At 38.5% G+C, this 17,666-nt stretch overlaps 1 protein-coding gene across 1 annotated transcript; it reads right to left on the reverse strand.

Moving 5' to 3' along the window:
- Nucleotides 1-11,342: 11,342 nt before the first annotated feature.
- LOC126370967 (G-patch domain and KOW motifs-containing protein) lies at nt 11,343-17,186 on the reverse strand. The gene is made up of 6 exons (XM_050016139.1): nt 16,862-17,186; nt 15,778-16,084; nt 14,860-14,948; nt 14,009-14,186; nt 12,744-12,876; nt 11,343-12,055 (listed from the first exon to the last, which is right to left on the reverse strand). Exons 1-6 carry the CDS (start codon nt 16,978-16,980, stop codon nt 11,376-11,378), a joined length of 1,506 nt encoding a protein of 501 aa, XP_049872096.1. The 5' UTR covers nt 16,981-17,186; the 3' UTR covers nt 11,343-11,375.
- Between the last annotated feature and the right edge of the window lie 480 nt (nt 17,187-17,666).

The raw sequence follows: 17,666 nt of genomic DNA on the forward strand, positions 1-17,666 counted from the left end.
AAATTGTCGATAAAGAACGTCAGATAAGTTATTTCTAGGAAGATGTGAATGTATTAATATGTAAATAAGTAAAGTCAGTGCATAGCATTTATTAAAAGGTAACTGTTGGAGTTATTGGCACTAAGGTCCTGTGGTACACTGTGGTATGGTCATGTATACACTTTGGTACCATGTCACATTAACTTTTTTGACAAATTGAACTGTAAGTCTCACTAAAAGCCAAATATGTTCGTGCGACAGAGTCCTAAAGTGGGTACATTATATTGCGCATGACTGTACACAGTCGGGAAGCGCCGGTTCGGACCCCGATACAGGACTTGCATACACAAGTAATCAAAGACAACTTGCAGCCACTGTTGATACGATGTCGATGTGTTGTGTTGATGTGTTGACTTGCACCAAAAAATTATTGATTTATCTTAACTGTAGATTCCTTACAGTTGGTTCGACCATTATAGACGGCGATACGGCTCACCATTAATCACGTTGGTCTAACAGAAAGCTCGGTGAAGTGTGGTTACTTAGTTCATCTTTCGATGGATGTTTCACCTACCCCCATTGTGAACTTATGCTATGTTAGGGCATTCTTCTCTTCTTCTATCGTGTGGATTGTGAGGTGGATTACCAACCTCGGCAACCCTGGCGTCAGGGTTATTATTGAGCCGCCAAAGGCCCCTGATATGGCTCATGTAACGATTACTCAGTTATTACTTACTTTACAGGGCATTTATTAAGGCACTTCTGGAGTGTCTGTCACAGTGGTCCTGTGGTACGGTCACGAGTACTAATATGTATACACTTTGACACCATGTCACATTAATTTTTTTGACAAATTAAACCGTTAGTCTCATTAAATGTCAAATATGATTGTGCGACAGGGTTCTAAAGTGGGTACATGATATTACTCGTGACTGTACATACCCCGATACCGGACCTGCACCAATGAGTTATTAGTTATTGATTTATCTTAAGTGTAATTTTCTCTCTAACAGCCTCCGTGGTCTAGTGGTAAGAGCGTTAGGCTCACGATCTGGAGGTCCGGGTTCGATTCCCGATGGGGACATTGTCGAAATCACTTTGTGAGACTGTCCTTTGTTTGGTAAGGACTTTTCAGGCTTGAATCACCTGATTTTCCGAAAAAGTAAGTTGATTCCGTGCTTCGGAGGGCACGTTAAGCCGTTGGTCCCGGCTATTAGCCATAAAAACACCTCCACCAACCCGCAGTGGAGCAGCGTGGTGGAGTATGCTCCATACCCTCTCCGGTTGATTGAGAGGAGGCCTGTGCCCAGCAGTGGGACGTATATAGGCTATTTATGTATGTATGTAATTTTCTCTAACACAAATAACGTCAATGTGTATTGTCTGTGTAGAGGGTTTCATATCCAAATGCACTAAAATTTAACTTCATACTTAAAGTTTACTAAACAAGGTCTGATTGCAATTGCATTCCATTCCAACGTAATCTACAGTAGTAATAAAATCGCCATTAAACTTTAAATAATGGTTTATGAATGTGCAGAATGAAATTACTGTTTGACACGGCACTTATAGGGGAAATGACTAAGGAACTATTTAGTGATAGGTAGGTACCTAACTATCGTAGGCAGATTGTACATTTTGCTGGAATTATTTTACAAGGTAGGTAGGTAGGTAGTTCCACTCATGCTTTATCTAGGAAAAAAGTAGGTCTAAATTACCTTTCCATGTGCCTCGTCTATGGTGGTCTTATTTCTGGCATTGGGCTCACGATATGAAGGTCCGGATTCGATTCCCGATAGGGACACTGTCGAAAATAGAATAGAATAGAATAGAAATCATTTATTTTAGATATAAGTATTAGTATAACAGTAGAAGTGAATATTGTAATTACAAACTTATTTGTAAAAAGGGACGCCAGCTCAGCAATATGTTGTGACACTCCGACATTGAGGGAGTGCCACAACGCTGATTTTCAGCTGTGCCCAAAAAAAAAACACTAAAAAATAAAATATAAATGCTTAAATCCTTTGTGAGATTGTCCTTTGTCTGGCTAGAACAATTACTTGACCGGCCTCTGTGGTCCAGTGGTTGAGCGTTGTGCTCACGATCCGGAGGTCCCGGGTTCGAATCCCGGTGGGGACAAATCAGAAGAATCACTTTGTGATCCCTAGTTTGATTAGGACATTACAGGCTGATCACTTTGTCCAAAAAGTAAAAAGATCTGTGCTTCGGAAGGCACGTTAAGCCGTTGGTCCCGGTTATTACTTACTGATAATAAATACGAAGTCGTTACATGAGTCATGTCAGGGCCTATGGCGGCTCAGTAATAACCCTCACACCAGGGTTGATGGGGTTGGTAATTCACCTCACAATCCACACGATAGAAGAAGAAACATTACATGACTCACTTGGTTGTCCGACAAAGAAAGATGTACTGGAGTAGCATGGAGCACACTCCATATGTCCAGTAACTGAGCGAAGGCTTGTGCACTAGTGTCCAGCAGTGACACGTAGGTATATAGGCAATTTATATTTTTATTTTATTTATATATATATATATATATATATGTAAGTATATTCCTCTTTCGAGATGACGTCATCAGAAAAGTTTTGTTGAACACGGAATTGAGGTAGAAAAGCCACATCACAAATAGGTACAGTCATGAGCAATATAATGTACCCACTGTAGGACTCTGTCGCACTAACATATTTGACATTTAGTGAGACTTACAGTTCAATTTGTCAAAAAGTTAATGTGACATGGTACCAAAGTGTATACATATTAATGCTCGTGACCGTACAAGGATGAGGCCGCAAGAAACACATTGCCATAGGAAAGTCTAGAGGTGAATCAAAAAGGCGTTTAATAGAAAGGTTTATTGAAGGAAAGACCTATTTATATCATAAGTTATCTATAGATTCTATGGGTACCTACGGAGTGTGGAGTTCCTCCACAGACTATGGCTCAATCGATGATGTCTTACCTCGCGTGCCCTGACACTTGTACGGGAGGAGCTTAGGAATGGTGCCGAAAGTGCAGTCCGGGTGACAAAAAACATACATAAACAGCCTATACACGCGTAAACATATCATGTGTACCATGGAATAATCTTGTAAAACTTTAAGTAACTAAATGAACATCCTATATCTATGAACGCTAGTCCCTTCCTTTAACTAGTTTGTCGATAAGCAATAGGTAGTCATACTTCACTCACACTTGTAAATAATTTATCAAAGCGATGTCTTTCTTGTTTTTGGTAAGTTTTTATGCATACTCTCTCTGCCTGTTCAACGGCACTTTATTTATCTTTTGTTAAAATATTTAGTTCTCATGTTAAGTGACTATGTATTTTTTATGAGAATAAAGTTCTTTAAACTGATACACGTCCCACTGCTGGGCACAGGCCTCCCCTCAATCAACCGGAGCGGGTATGACAAAATACTGGACTGAAAAAAAATTGAATGCCATTTAAACGACGAGAAGAAGACGGATACATAGTCCAGGAAAACTTTTATGAAGTTCCATTAATCATGAGGCAAGGAAGATTAATTATGAGCTACGGAAGTCAAGAGATTGTGTCTCCATTTTGTAACTAATTTTAGGCACCTATCCACCTATTTCATACTACGAGGTAATGCGAATTAACACCCCTTTTTACCCTTTTTACTAAACTAACTTACTAATGATATACTTAATTACTGAGATTGTTAATGATACCTACCAATTTGTAGTAGGTACGTGGTTACTTGTGAAGGTACCTAAATAGAGTAGGTACTAGGTGTCTTCTTTATTGCACCTACCTTTTGCCAAAACAGTTCTAAAAACGTTGCAAATGGACCCATATGGCTTTTAAGCATAAAATATTCACAGGAACCCTCGTAACTCCTTCCAATATATATGTGTACCTACCTAAGTAGATAGCTATTTTTGCCAAAACCTGAAGCTGAAAATAAGGGGAGCATTTTCTTTAAATGGAAATAGGTATGTACTGGGATGATTGTAACGTTGTGTATACAAGGACATTTTCAGATGTAATAAGGAGGTATAAGAGGCACGGTAGGTATAAATTAAGTTGCAAACACTTTTTTAATGAAGATGCAAAGATTTTAAATAATAAATCAAAGGGAGGTGGAGGTCTGACGGATTTCCAAAGACAAATAAGTGATTAAAATATACCATAAACTAACTAACGGTCAGTAACATACCTCACAGTACGTTACGCAGCTGATCCCGCCCACTACTGCAAAAAAACACCTCCAATAACCCGCACTAGAGCAGCGTGGTGGCGTATGCTCCATGCCCCCTCCGGTGGATTGAGGAAATGCCTTTAGCAGTGAGACGAATGGAAGGCTGTTTATAAGTGTTATCTTTTCACCGTGATAATAAATTCAAGTTGAAATTCAAAAATATTTTTATATGTTCAGTCTAACATAGTTACATTTTGAACCGTATTGTTTTTTTTATTTATTTACTAAATCTAAATACTTAATATAAAACAAAAACAATTTAAACAGTTTAAACAGTTTGTCTGCAGGAAAGAGTCTCTACTAATAATATTAGGAACTTATATCTAATAGTAATTTGTAAGTAGGAGCATAATGAATGTATCACATTATTTAAAAAAAATACATTTAATAACATAAATTTAATTAGCTAGGACACGAGTCTAAAAGGTATTGTTTAAGATTTTTTTATATTTACTTTTATTTGGTTCGAGACGGATAAAAGCTACTGTATTGTTGTCGAACGTCTCATCCGCCTAAAACTACTACTACTAAACTAATGAATATTTTGATCATCTACTTTAATGCGAAGTCAGAAGGCTGTCGATAGGTGCAATCTGTGGTTTCTCCATGTTCTATAAAACATGTAGAACAAAGTGATCAGAAGTAAAAATCTAATTCTATTTTTTTTCCAATGCCAATTACTTATTGTAAGCATCTACTCGTGCCGTCTCGTTGTCAAAGGCTCAGTACCTATTAATAATTTCCTGAGAAGAAAACAAAGCTTGTTACGTAAGACGAGCCATTGTTTTCCTTTGAACGACGATCTGACGAATGTTTCTCATTATTTCCGTTGATGTTGGTACTTATTGTTGACGAGCGAATACGAAATCGGGAATGTAAAAGTAGATTTTAATTGCGGTAATGGCCTCCGTTGTTCAGTGGTTGAGCGTTGGACTCACGATCCGAAGGTTCCGGGTTCGAATCCCGGTGGGAACATATCACAAAAATCACTGTGTGATCCCTAGTTTGGTTAGGACATTACAGGCTGATCACCTGATTGTCAAAAAAGTAAGATGATCCGTGCTTCAGAAGGTACGTTAAGCCGTTGGTCCCGGTTACTTGGTACTTGCTGATGTCAGTAAGTAGTCGCTACATGAGCCATGTCAGAGGCCTGCGGCGGCTCAATATGTAACCCTCACAACCCACACGATAGAAGAAGATTGCGGTAGTTACCTATAAGTCGCGAGAAGACAACATGAACAGCCTATTAGCCTAAGAGTAAGTACCTAACTTAGTAAGTAAGTAGTTGTTTACTAGTTGGAAACAGACGGTCAAACGGACGGTCAAATCAGTTACTTTTTTACTAAACTTCAAAACACGAATTTACTATAGAATTTGTATGAAAAAACTACACTGTGCCGTTATAGAAAATGGGATAAAATGTCGGGATTTATTATTACGTTTTTCTTGATTACACTTCATAAATTATTTAAATAGAAAAAAGAAAATGCTTTTCATTCGCTTTAGATTTGTCTTTATTTAGTAAATTATCTTGAACGTAGTACACGACCGAATTGAAATGAAAACCTTCCCGCTTTTCTCAGGGATTGAGGTAGATACCTACTTAGGTACTTACTGTTTTTTTTTTCTTCAGAACCATTTTTTTTATTTCCTACTCAATATAAACTTTACCACCGGAGCACATTTCTATGAGATAACTTTTATATTTCTCGTAAAGTAATCAAAAACTCCATTGGAATATACCTAAAAGTTTTGCGATAAACCGCTTGTAAGGCTATTCGCACAAGTTGAACGTAACGAGTATAAAATTCAAACAGCCATGAAAGTTTCTAACTTCTATAAATTAGTTCACATTTATAGGTACTTACCTACCTATGTTTTATCATGTTGAACTTTAGGGAATTTAATTTGTTTTCTGTGTATGATAGAAGAGGCCCATAAAAACTTAGATTGCATTATGCTGGTCAGCGCAGCATTTAAGCATAGACTACATTGAAGATTATGTGACCTCTTCTAGCCACATCATCCTGGCTGGAGGCTGTATGGCTATGTTTTCGGGGCAAATTTAACCAAAAATAAAATCATCCTGGCTGGCAGACGCGTTATATTAAAAGTTAATCTTTGAATGACGTCAAGAGTCAAGGAAGTGTCGACGGCGCGCCTAACCGGTGTGATTACATACTCTTCGGGCGCGCCGAGCGCCTAGCACGATGTTGATTGTACTGATTTTTTATAAATACATCTCCCCCTATTAGGTATTATGTTCGTGACGCTCATGTTCAATAAGAAAGTGAATATTATAGTTGATTTATAACTGATTCCACCTGATTATTATCTGTAGATAAAGATCCGTGACATTACATAGGCAATTGACTATGTCTAGGGGCCTCTACCACAAATGGGCTCAATTTTTTACTGGAATATACATAAATCCCAAAGTTTTGTTTGTGATTATGAATTATTGTCTTCTTTGGTGGAAAACTGTTAAGGTATTAAAAGACTAGTTTACTAGTATCAAAACCTAGCAGAAATGATATTATGACATAGGTACGTAGACAGGAACCTTAGCCAAGTTGCAAACGTTTTCGAAATGCAACAATAAAAATAATATTATACAAGCCTAAAATATCTTTATCACTCTCATATAATTTGGCTAACCCCTGTGAATATTTTAGCTTTGTGAAGCAGGTAGATAGGTAACCACCTAATTAAATCGACAACATCTGATTAAAACTCTGACTTTAACCGTCTTACCACTAAGGAACTGATTTACATTTTCTTTTATAAAAGTATATTTGGTATGCACTTTGCTAGGTAATAAGTAGGTGGTTTTCCGGAGAGTGATTTCTTCAGGTCAGGTCAACTGGATGTAGGTCAGGTCACCTCATCGAACGGGCGTCTGTCGCTAATTAGCTATCTCTTATGTCTGCAACTCTTTGGGAGAGGTGCAATTTGCGAGATTATTAAAACGTGCATATCTGCATTATAATTTAACAGAAAAAGATTTAATAGCGGTCTATGGAGCGCGTAGAAGACGTCGTTGGTACCTATTCAGTCAGATCTAAGTTTTTTTTGACGTGACTTATTGTGGGTTAGCCGTAAATGGCATTAACTACTTGGCCGGGGCGTCAGATCTAGCTTTTACGGATCTAAAGTATAGGGTACCAAAAAGTTATTTTGACGGTAATTCGTGATTAAATAAAAACAAATAAGTGAGTAAATTCGAATTTGTCCTTAGGAAAGGTTCAGTAAGATCTACTCTGAATCGGCGTGCGTGAATGAAATAATTGATAAATGTGGAGGAAGCAAGAGAACCAAATTAAATTCCATAGTATCTGCTTACTCCGGTGGGAAATAGGCGTGATTTTATGTATGTATGTATGTGTCGTGATATTTTATGGAATTAGATGACTAAGTTTATTTAATTTGGGCACAGGTGATAACGATCTAAAAACTTTTACAATATCTCTATTTAGGTCTAGCTCGGTAAGCGGTCCCAGAGTCTAGAGTCCCAGGTCTAGGCACTAAAAAGGGCGAAAAATTCCTAGTAGATAGCAAATAGGATGGCATTAGATAAAATACTTGTCTACCCACTACATTTTAAAACAGACAGTGGTCAAAATACCCAAGTGAATTGCATAGGCCGACCTAGATAATAGGTATTAATACAAAGACTAATAGGTTCTTACGTCCAATTCATATCAGTTCACTGATTTTCCAACTCAGAAATTCACAAACCAATGTCTCGGTCCATTTGAATATTTGGCTGACCTACTAAGGTATCTATTACACTACACCTAAGTACTTACTAGGCTACTTACTCTACTTACCTCAAACCGTAGTATTATTCCTTATTCTATGCCTCAAAGAAACCTCATATACTTACTTATTTCCTCCGTGGGTATTTACTATGGCTATAAAAATAACTTAAATAGTACAAACATTATTAAGACCCTATCACAGTGTTAAATTCGATATTATAATGCTGTAGTATGGAAACTTAGGTCTAACAATGCTGCGATATTATCTAATAGCCACCGTACCTACTTAATATAGTTCATTATTTCCTGTAAAATCCCTATCCCCGGAACGGAAATTTAAAATACAGCCGTGAGTTGTTGTAAGTACCTACATAGGTAGGTACCTACGTACGGTCACGAGCATTAATATGTATACACTTTGGTACCATGTCACATTAACTTTTTTGACAAATTGAACTGTAGGTCTCACTAAATGTCAAAAATGTTAGTGCGACAGTCCTAAAGTGGGTACATTATATTGCTCATGACTGTACCTATTTGTGATGTGGCTTTTCTACCTCAATTCCGTGTTCAACAAGTCTTTTCTGATGACGTCATGTAGATATCTCGCACGAGGAATATACTTCCATATATATAAATTGCCTATATACCTACCTACGTTTCACTGCTGGACACTAGTGCACAGGCCTTCACTCAATTACTGGACATATGGAGCGTGATCCACACTACTCCAGTACATCTTACATTGTCGGACAACCAAGTGAGTCATGTAATTCTTCTATCGTGTGGATTGTGAGGTGAATTACCAACCTCAATCCTACTTCAATACCTGTCCGTAATACTACCGCAGATTAGAAAGGTCTCATACAGCCAAGCATTAATACGGAAAATTCAAAATAGCTTGTAGCCAATTTATTAACTGTTACGCTACAGCAGTTATCTTCGCCTTACAGTTTCATCCAGGCGTATCTGAAGGGTAATTTCCTGGGTTGACGGGTAAAAATCTAAACCAGACCCTTCTGACTTATTGAGGCTCGGATTTCGGGTAGAGTAATGGTGAATTCGCGTGTGTGAGCTTACAGATAAGTGGGGTACCTACCTATTGTGGTTTTGTCGGGATTCTATAGGTACCTACCTACTTATGTGGGATGTTAATACGAAAAGTATTTCTAAATAAGTGGTCAGTCCTTTTCAAGGTAATTTTGTTCACAACAGCTGGAGAAGCCCGTTTGTTCCACGAGTACATTATTTTGTCCTTCATGTATATTTGTAAATTCAGCGGCCATTTTTAGAGACCTACTTAATCATCCCAGGGATACTCAACGGTTGCAGCGCCGGAGATGTGAGCTATCGGTACGGCAATGCAGGACGGAAGAAGCGAGTCACAGAGACTAACTTGGAACCTGACAGAGGTCACCAGTAACTGTCAGTACCTACTATTCAGAGGCGCAGGATAGGTAGTTCTAGTACGGCTTTGGAATAGACTACTCTGGGTGCCATTCCACTCGCGTCAGACAGAGTACTGCGGGACGGAAGGCAAGAGGGAAACCATTGCCCTATTTATCCCAATAACCAAGAATGCTGAAGGACGGAGGCTATAAGCTGGACTGAAATGGTAACAAATGAAAAAGTGCTGGAAAGAGTTGAAGAAAAGAGAATCATATTGATGACTATAGAGAACCGGAGAGGAAATATGATTGGCCACCTGATACGACACGATTCAAAAATTGAAGGGAAGAGAGGAAGGGGTAGACCTAGGATAACATTTATGAAACAAATAAAAGAGAAGGTGCAGCAGGTCGTCTCGTATCAGGAGGTGAAGGTTTTGGCGGGAAGAAGAGAGGAATGGCGATTACTCCACCGAAAAGAGCGCAGCTCTTGAATAGAGAGAGAGAGAGAGAGAGAACCAAGAATGCATAGAGAATGCTACACCAACAAGAGCGTGGTTCGTAAATTAGTACACTGAACACTGATGACTTAATCATGGATAGGTACACTTACGGACCTCTTTACCCTCAAATCAGTTAAGCAGAAAACGAATACTAGGCAGGGGTATAAAGACCACTACAGGCCCCGCCGTGGCGGTAGAGGGTTAGGCCGTCGCGCTTCTTTTGCGATATATCCTAATACGGTTGATCAGGCCGATGGCTTTAATCAGTAATAATACTACGTATAGAACGGCAACTCTCCGCTCCCCACCAGCGTTCTGAGCTAGGTTTACCTCACCCTCCCCTCGAACGCAGTTTAGACTTGAATCGTATGGCGCCAGACTTCACACACACAGATGCGCGTGTACGGTAACTTTTTTTTGACGTGACTTATTGTATATTTACCGCAGGTAGCATTAACTACTTGGCCGGACAAATGGGGAGCGCTGAATGTTCTCACCCGGAACAACGTTTTAAGACAACAGGCCTGAGGGTGCCCAGTTGGGCGCGAACCTCGGCTCAGGGCGTCGCCTGAGCGGAAAAATATTTGAAAGAATTAATCGACCCTAGGGGGTCGATAGCGATAAGCGCTGATTGAGGGAAGTAGTCGACCACGCCGGCGGGGTCCTGAAGTGTTTGGTGTCGCGAGCTGACTCTATGGCTAAAGTAATCGGGTCGTCGGTGTACTATACCGTCACTGTGTGGTGTCTGTGTAAAACGAGGTTGTTCTTCTTCTTCTATCGTGTGGGTTGTGAGGTGGAGTACCAACCTCATCAACCCTGGTGTCAGGGTTACTATTAAGCCGCCAAAGGCCCCTGACATGGCTCATGTAACTACTACTTACTTAAATCTTACTTTCGGACAATCAGGTGATCAGCCTGTAATGTCCTAACCAAACTAGGGACCACAAAGTATTTTTTGTGATATGTCCCCACCGGGAATCGAACCGAGGACCTCCGGATCATGAGCCCAACGCTCAACCACTGGACCACGGAGGTCGTTAAAACGAGGTTGTTTGTATGAAGTGTCCGCGGTGTGCTTTGGTGTAGAATGTGGCAGTCCGAACACTAGGCTGAAGTACCTAAATAAACATTTTAGTATAAATATCGAGTGCAGCGCCATCTCGCGCACTCTTCCGCCTACTGTTGGTAATAATAGCAGCATAGGTAATAACAGTGATTCTGGAGTAGTAACTACATTGTGTTTTGAAACCTTGCCGTTAGATGACGTGAATCGAATGTTCGAGTTTCTTGTTGCAAATGACGTGTAAAGCAAAGCGAAATAAATTATATATAGTTTACAAATAACAACGACATTTATTAAAAACGTTGTCAATAATTACAATTCTTATTAAATTAAAAGTGTTTGAAAACATTGCACGTCACAATACAAAGCAAGACGAGATTTGCGAAATAAAAAACTTAAATTGTATAAAATAATAGTTTATTCCACTTGATTCTTATTTCCTATGTTTCTTGTAGTTTGGCGAGCGGTCTCTGTCCCTCTTCTTTTTCTTTCCTTTCCTTTTCTTATCAATATCTCTTTTTTCTTTCTTATGAGTATCTGGTTCAGACTCACTACTATCAAGGTGTCTCCTACTACTTTTATGTTTCTTTTTCTTTTCAGACTCTGAAAACGAACTTAACGAATCATTGCTACTGTATCTTTTCTTATCTTTATCTCTCTTTTTCCTGCCTGCAGTTTTCCGTTTGTCGTCTTCACTACTGGAATCTCTTTGACGTCTATCTTTCTTTCGTTTATCACTTCTATCTTCACTACTCCGTGAGTCCCTTCTAGACCTATCTTTCTTTCTCTTTTCTCTATCTTTGCTTACATCTCTTTTATAGTTGTCCTTTTTGTTACTATCTTCACTACTTGAAGAATTTCTTCTACTTCTTTCACGTCTACTACTTTCTCTTTTGCCATTTGAAGACATTTCATCTTTCCGTCTGTTTTCTTCCTTCATATCTCTTCTATATTCTTTGCTAACATCTCTATAGTTTTGGCTTGAAGTTGCGCCCCTGTCAGTCTTTGGCGACGCGTTTCTTGATCGTTCATCAACGCTCAGTGATTCATTCCTTGAAGACTTTTTATTTTGTGTTTTTTCATTTTTCTTATATGCCTCGAACGCTTCCGTATCTGTAATTCAGAAACAAAGTCATGTCATTTAGTTTTATATTTGTCCTTCAAATGGCACAAGCTGAGATTATCAAGCAAATTTATCTGCGCTACGCTACTCTGTTGTGAATTGTCAGTGGTGTCTGGGCTACTTAGGTTAGCCCATCTAGGTATGGCTGCTAAAATCTGTTTCCTTATCACTATAATTTTGGAGTATGTAGAACTGGAGTGACTTCGAAGACGTTAGATAAACAAACGTTATCCAACTTTGCTTGCATCATTGTGACTAACGGGTCTTCTTCTTATCGTGTGAGTTGTGAGGTGAATTACCGGCCTCAACAAACCTGGTGTCAGGGTTATTATTGAGCCGCCAAAGGACCCTGACATGACTCATGTAACAACTACATACTGTAGTACAGTAAGTAGTAATCGGGACCAACGGCTTAATGTGCCTTCCGAAGCACGGATCATCTTCCTGTCGGACAATCAGGTGATCAGTCTGCAATGTCCTAACCAAACTAGGGATCACAAAGTGATTTTTGTGATTTGTCCCCACCGGGATTCGTACCCGGGGCCTCGGGATCGTGAGCACAACGCTCAACCACTGGACCACGGAAGCCATAAGAGACTTACGGGAGAGATTGTTGTTACACGCCAGCCTATTGCTAATGTTTTAAACAAAAAACGTGAAGATACTTTACGTACTTACTTATAACTTTGGCCTCCTTGTCAAATTCGGTTTTAGTAACTGGCTGCAACATGAACTCGCTCAGGCTGACTGTTTCCTTCTTAACTACGATGTCGACCATAACACGGCCGTTGTCTTCATCTAGACTCACCACCTGAAAAGAAAATACAATGATGAATAACAAATTAAAAGATTTCGACTTATGATATTATGATTTTTCATTTTGTTTTATTTTCTTCGAAAAACCAACAGCAAAAGAAATAAATAGATTATGTGTACTGATGATGACTAATGATTGTTATTATCTACATTTATTGGCAATAAGTAGTATACATAGACTCACGCCCGTGATCCCTAACGGGGTGGATAGAGCCCCAAGAAATTATAATCAACATAAATTACAGTCACTTTTGATATGATACCTCAAAAATATTTGCTGGATGTGTGTCACTTCACTAGGTGCAATTGGGTAGTTTCCTAGGTCAAAGATATATTATGAAATTTTGATTTTACTAAATAAACACAGATCTTAAGGTGACAAAAACGTTTTTTTTTTCTTCTATTTAACTTATTTATGAATTTTAATAATGAAACATTTAATAATAAGTGCGACATTTTGTCACGTTTTCTTATGACGTCACATGTTGCTTTTCATACAAATTCCATAGTTATTTCGTGTTTTGACGTGTAGTAAAAATTAACTGATTTGACTACCCTGTTACAAACCACGCGGCCCACGGCCAGTAGTGCATACATGTGTACTTTATGCAGAACTATAGTAGATTGTTCACCGAAGGAAGAAATTGCTCGATTACTAAGAGAGTGTAGTTTGAGATCCCTTTTATAATACACTCGAGTACACTCAAACTGCACCCTCGCTGATGATTGGGGGCTTTTAGTGGCGGCCATAGGGTGGTACGAGGTGTGCCACAGCACCGGGCGCTGACATAGGGGGCAAAACCAACTGGTTCACCCTGGCCGCAACTAACTTCACCGGGTTAGATTGCGGCAACATAAAACTCATACCGGGTTGCCTTAATAAACATTTTTAAAAGATTTAAATTTGTAAATTTCGGTGGCCTAAAACTATTCTCACACAATCTAAATATTTTGCTAGGGCCGCCACTGGGGACTTTCTTACTTCAGTAACAATGTACTATATTGATGTTTGGTGAACAAACAAGTCGAAAATGCGACGATTGCCGAGGCAAATAAAGAAAATAGAAGTGCTGTACCAAAGTGAGCCTTAGTTCACCTACTGCAGTTGCTACAACTACTTTGCCTACCTTGCCATAATAACCACTGTGTTTTCCAGCAGTGATTTTAACATAAGAATTCTTGACAATAGACAGTTCTTCCTCTTTGCCATCCTTTCCAGCATGCTTCTTCTGTTTGTCTGATATAACTTTGTCAGCTCCCAAACCCAGGCCCTTAGGGCGTAGTTCAGGCTGCTTGTACTTGGCCCTGAAACAGTCAAATGATTATTTATTATTACTGCCCTGAATAATTATAAGCATATTCCAAACTTGTAATGTAATGTTGACCAGTAGCTTTATTAACTGACTTACAAATGTGTTGTATGAATATTATTATGCAGCCTAATGTATTTGTTTTTGAAGTATACAGGATGTTAGTGACAACATACTTAATACTGGGCGGTTGGCATAGTTCATGATTCTGAGTAAATATCAAGTGGAATTTTCCATTACAAAACTATGGAATTGAAAATAATAAAAAAACCCAGTATGACGTCACTAACACCTTGTATACTTCAACAACATATACAACACTGGATTGATTGTGAGTTTGTTATTGAAGAATTATTTCAACTTTTCTTGCTAATTATATACGATGATTTTTATACAAGATGTTGCACTGTCCCACACCAAATTGTAATAGTTTCCTTTCCACTGGTTGCCTGGAAGAAATTGCTGCTTAGCAATAAGGACGCCAGATTTTACTGTATCTATCATCATTTGTGTAAATTTGTTTTGTATGTTGTGCGCAATAAAGTATATTTGTATTGTATTATAATGAGTATTTCTATTTCTATAGCATGAGTCTGCTAAATGTCTTGTATGTGTAGTTAAACTTCCTTTTTGTGTCAAAGTAAATTGTATTGAAAATTGAGCCTTACTGTTCTTTGCCTGGTGCCCATCCCATGCCACGCAGCATTGCCAATCCAAAATCTTGCACCGGCACTGATTCATAGTCTTCTAATGTCGACTGAAATATAATTAATTATGCAACTTTTAGTACAGTGTATTTATTGTTTTCTATATGATCATCATCATCAGCCCATTAACGTCCCCACTGCTGGGGCATGGGCCTTCCCTATGGATGGATAGGGAGATCAGGCCTCAAACCATCACCCGGGCCCAGTGTGGATTGATGGTTATTAACGACTGCTAATGCAGCGGGGACTCAATATGAAAACTTTCTTTGTGGTCACCCATCCTATGACCGGCCTTTGCGAAAGTTGCTTAACTTCAACAATTGCAGACCTAGCGCGTTTACCGCTGCGCCACCGAGCTCCTCAATGATATTTCTATAGGATACTTTATATATAACTACTATGCTAGTTTTCTCTTCTTTCTTGTGGGTTGTGAGGTCAATGACAACCTCATCAACCCTAGTGTCAGGGTTACTATTGAACCGCCAAAGACCCCTGACTAAATAATAATAAGCGTAATCATGTAGTATGCGGAAAACGGCCCGTGAATACCAATACCAATCATGTAATATGTTAGTATTTTACAGGCACAGACAATAAAGTCTCGCCTGTAATGTATCATGGTGGAGAGGATCATAATATTATAAGGAATAAATAATGGAGGGAGAGCACCAGTCCGAACCCGACGTAACCACTGATTGAACCAGACTTGCACCAATGAGTTATTAAGTTAGTGCATTTAAAACTAACAGTATTACAGGCTACGGCTCACCTATCATGTTGGCCTAACAGAAAGCTTAGTGAGCTGTGGGTTCTTAGTTCATCCCTCATAGGGGTACAGTCATGAGCATTAGTTATGTTATAAATTAAATTAATTCATACCTCTTTCTCCCCATCAATGACAGGCTTTGATGGTACGGGAACTGTGAAATCTTGTGTCTCCACCTTGATTTCTTTGTTCGCTTCTTGTAGCAGTTCCCTTACAGCCATCTGATCTAAAGTCAGATCTTCATTGGGTGTTGTATCCTCTGGTTTATTCTTGTTTTCAATAGTCTTCTCTCTATAGGTCCCTTCTTCATCAAGACCACTTTCAACACTTGCTGCAATCTCTCTTAGTCTTTCAGCAGTTATTAAGGTATTTGGCTTCATTGGTATGACTAAAGTCTTGACTTCTTTAACTTCTTCACCACTGCAATTATAAAAACAAAATTGTGTTGAAAGTTCAAAGAAGAGAGGGGACAATGAGTCATGCATGACTAACTGGCGGTGCAGCTTGGTGTCGAGTAGTTGGAGATTAATGGAAAAGGTTGGAGGAGACCTCTGCCGATTGGCAGACAGATAAACATAAAAAAGAGCAAGGTACATGTGATTATAATAATTAAGCATTTAAAAATATGCTTTATTTAGGATTCTTAGTTTTCAGTAACCCCACAAGTGTTTGTGTTTTACTAAATTTCTGTTTATGTCTGTTTGCTAGTAGGTACATTATTTATTATGTGATTACTGTACACAAAACTTTGAATAAAAGACTTCATTATTATTTGAGTAGATGGAATTTATGTCCTGAAACAATGCGCCTCGAGGATAGTTTGATCTTTAGAGCTTGTAAGCATTTCATTTTGAGAAAAACCGGTTGGAGTGTACCTAAGGGGGCACTATGAGTTGGAACTTAGAACTAAAATTGGTCGATTTTGTATGAGCTATGGATATAGTCGAATTTTCGAGTGAAATTATTATGGAAACTGGACATGTAAAATTTTTAAATTATAAAACCAAGGTAATCTGAAACATATCGGTGCTTTCCCTTACCAATCTGGGTACAATGGTACATTCTTTATTGAGAAAAAGTATCGGTTGTTATTGATCCATTTGCAATTTGCGGTTTCCCCGAGGTATCTGCCCTTTACCTTGAATCTACGATTTGTTTTGTCACTATTATTTGAGGTTATGTTTACAGGACACTTACCCAACAATTTTGATGGATTTCTCTTCCACGCACTCGATGTAATCTCTCTTTTCTTCAATTATTGGCTTCTCTACTTTCTTTGTTTTCATAAAACCAAAAGAAATCTTTTTTCCCTCCATGGTTGCGGATGCTTTTCTCACACGATTAAAAAATAATTATTGTTTTAGATAAACCCCGAGCATAATAATAGGACAACGAAAGAAAGTTCTGCACATTATTGTTCATAAAAACTCAATTTATATGTTATAATTTAGGATTTTTATTTCACAAGTATTCACAACTCGGCATCGCAACGTAAACCAAAACGTAAGCGAACGAACGAATGAATGATGCGTAGGGAGAGGGAGGAGATATTGAATGAATGAATACATTGACATGATGACATATACTATTGACATGAGTGATGAATACAATGAAAGCCTTTTAGATTTCGTAAACGATTAAAAATCTTTCAGTTTCTAGCGTTCGTATTATTTTATTTCGTATTTACTCAACTTTTCTGTGCAGCGCAGCGCCCTCTATGGAGCTGTTTGCTATAAACAGTGTTATGGGTTCCATCTTGGTTCCATCCATCTTGCCTTGAAATTAAAAGCTTTTTATAGTGATCGATAGGTGGCGGACTGTTTCGGATATAGCGAAATTTGAACATAACCGTAGTGGTAACTTTTTTTATTTTACTAACTATAAGTTTTACGTAAGTATACTTACTAATTATATTTCTCTATTTTTTTTCTTGCACTGTATTTTTGATTAAGTAGTATTATTGTAAACACACATCGGATGGCATTCACTACTTGGGCAGACA

This window comes from Pectinophora gossypiella, chromosome 11 (assembly GCF_024362695.1).
Source record: "Pectinophora gossypiella chromosome 11, ilPecGoss1.1, whole genome shotgun sequence".
NCBI lineage: Eukaryota > Metazoa > Arthropoda > Insecta > Lepidoptera > Gelechiidae > Pectinophora > Pectinophora gossypiella.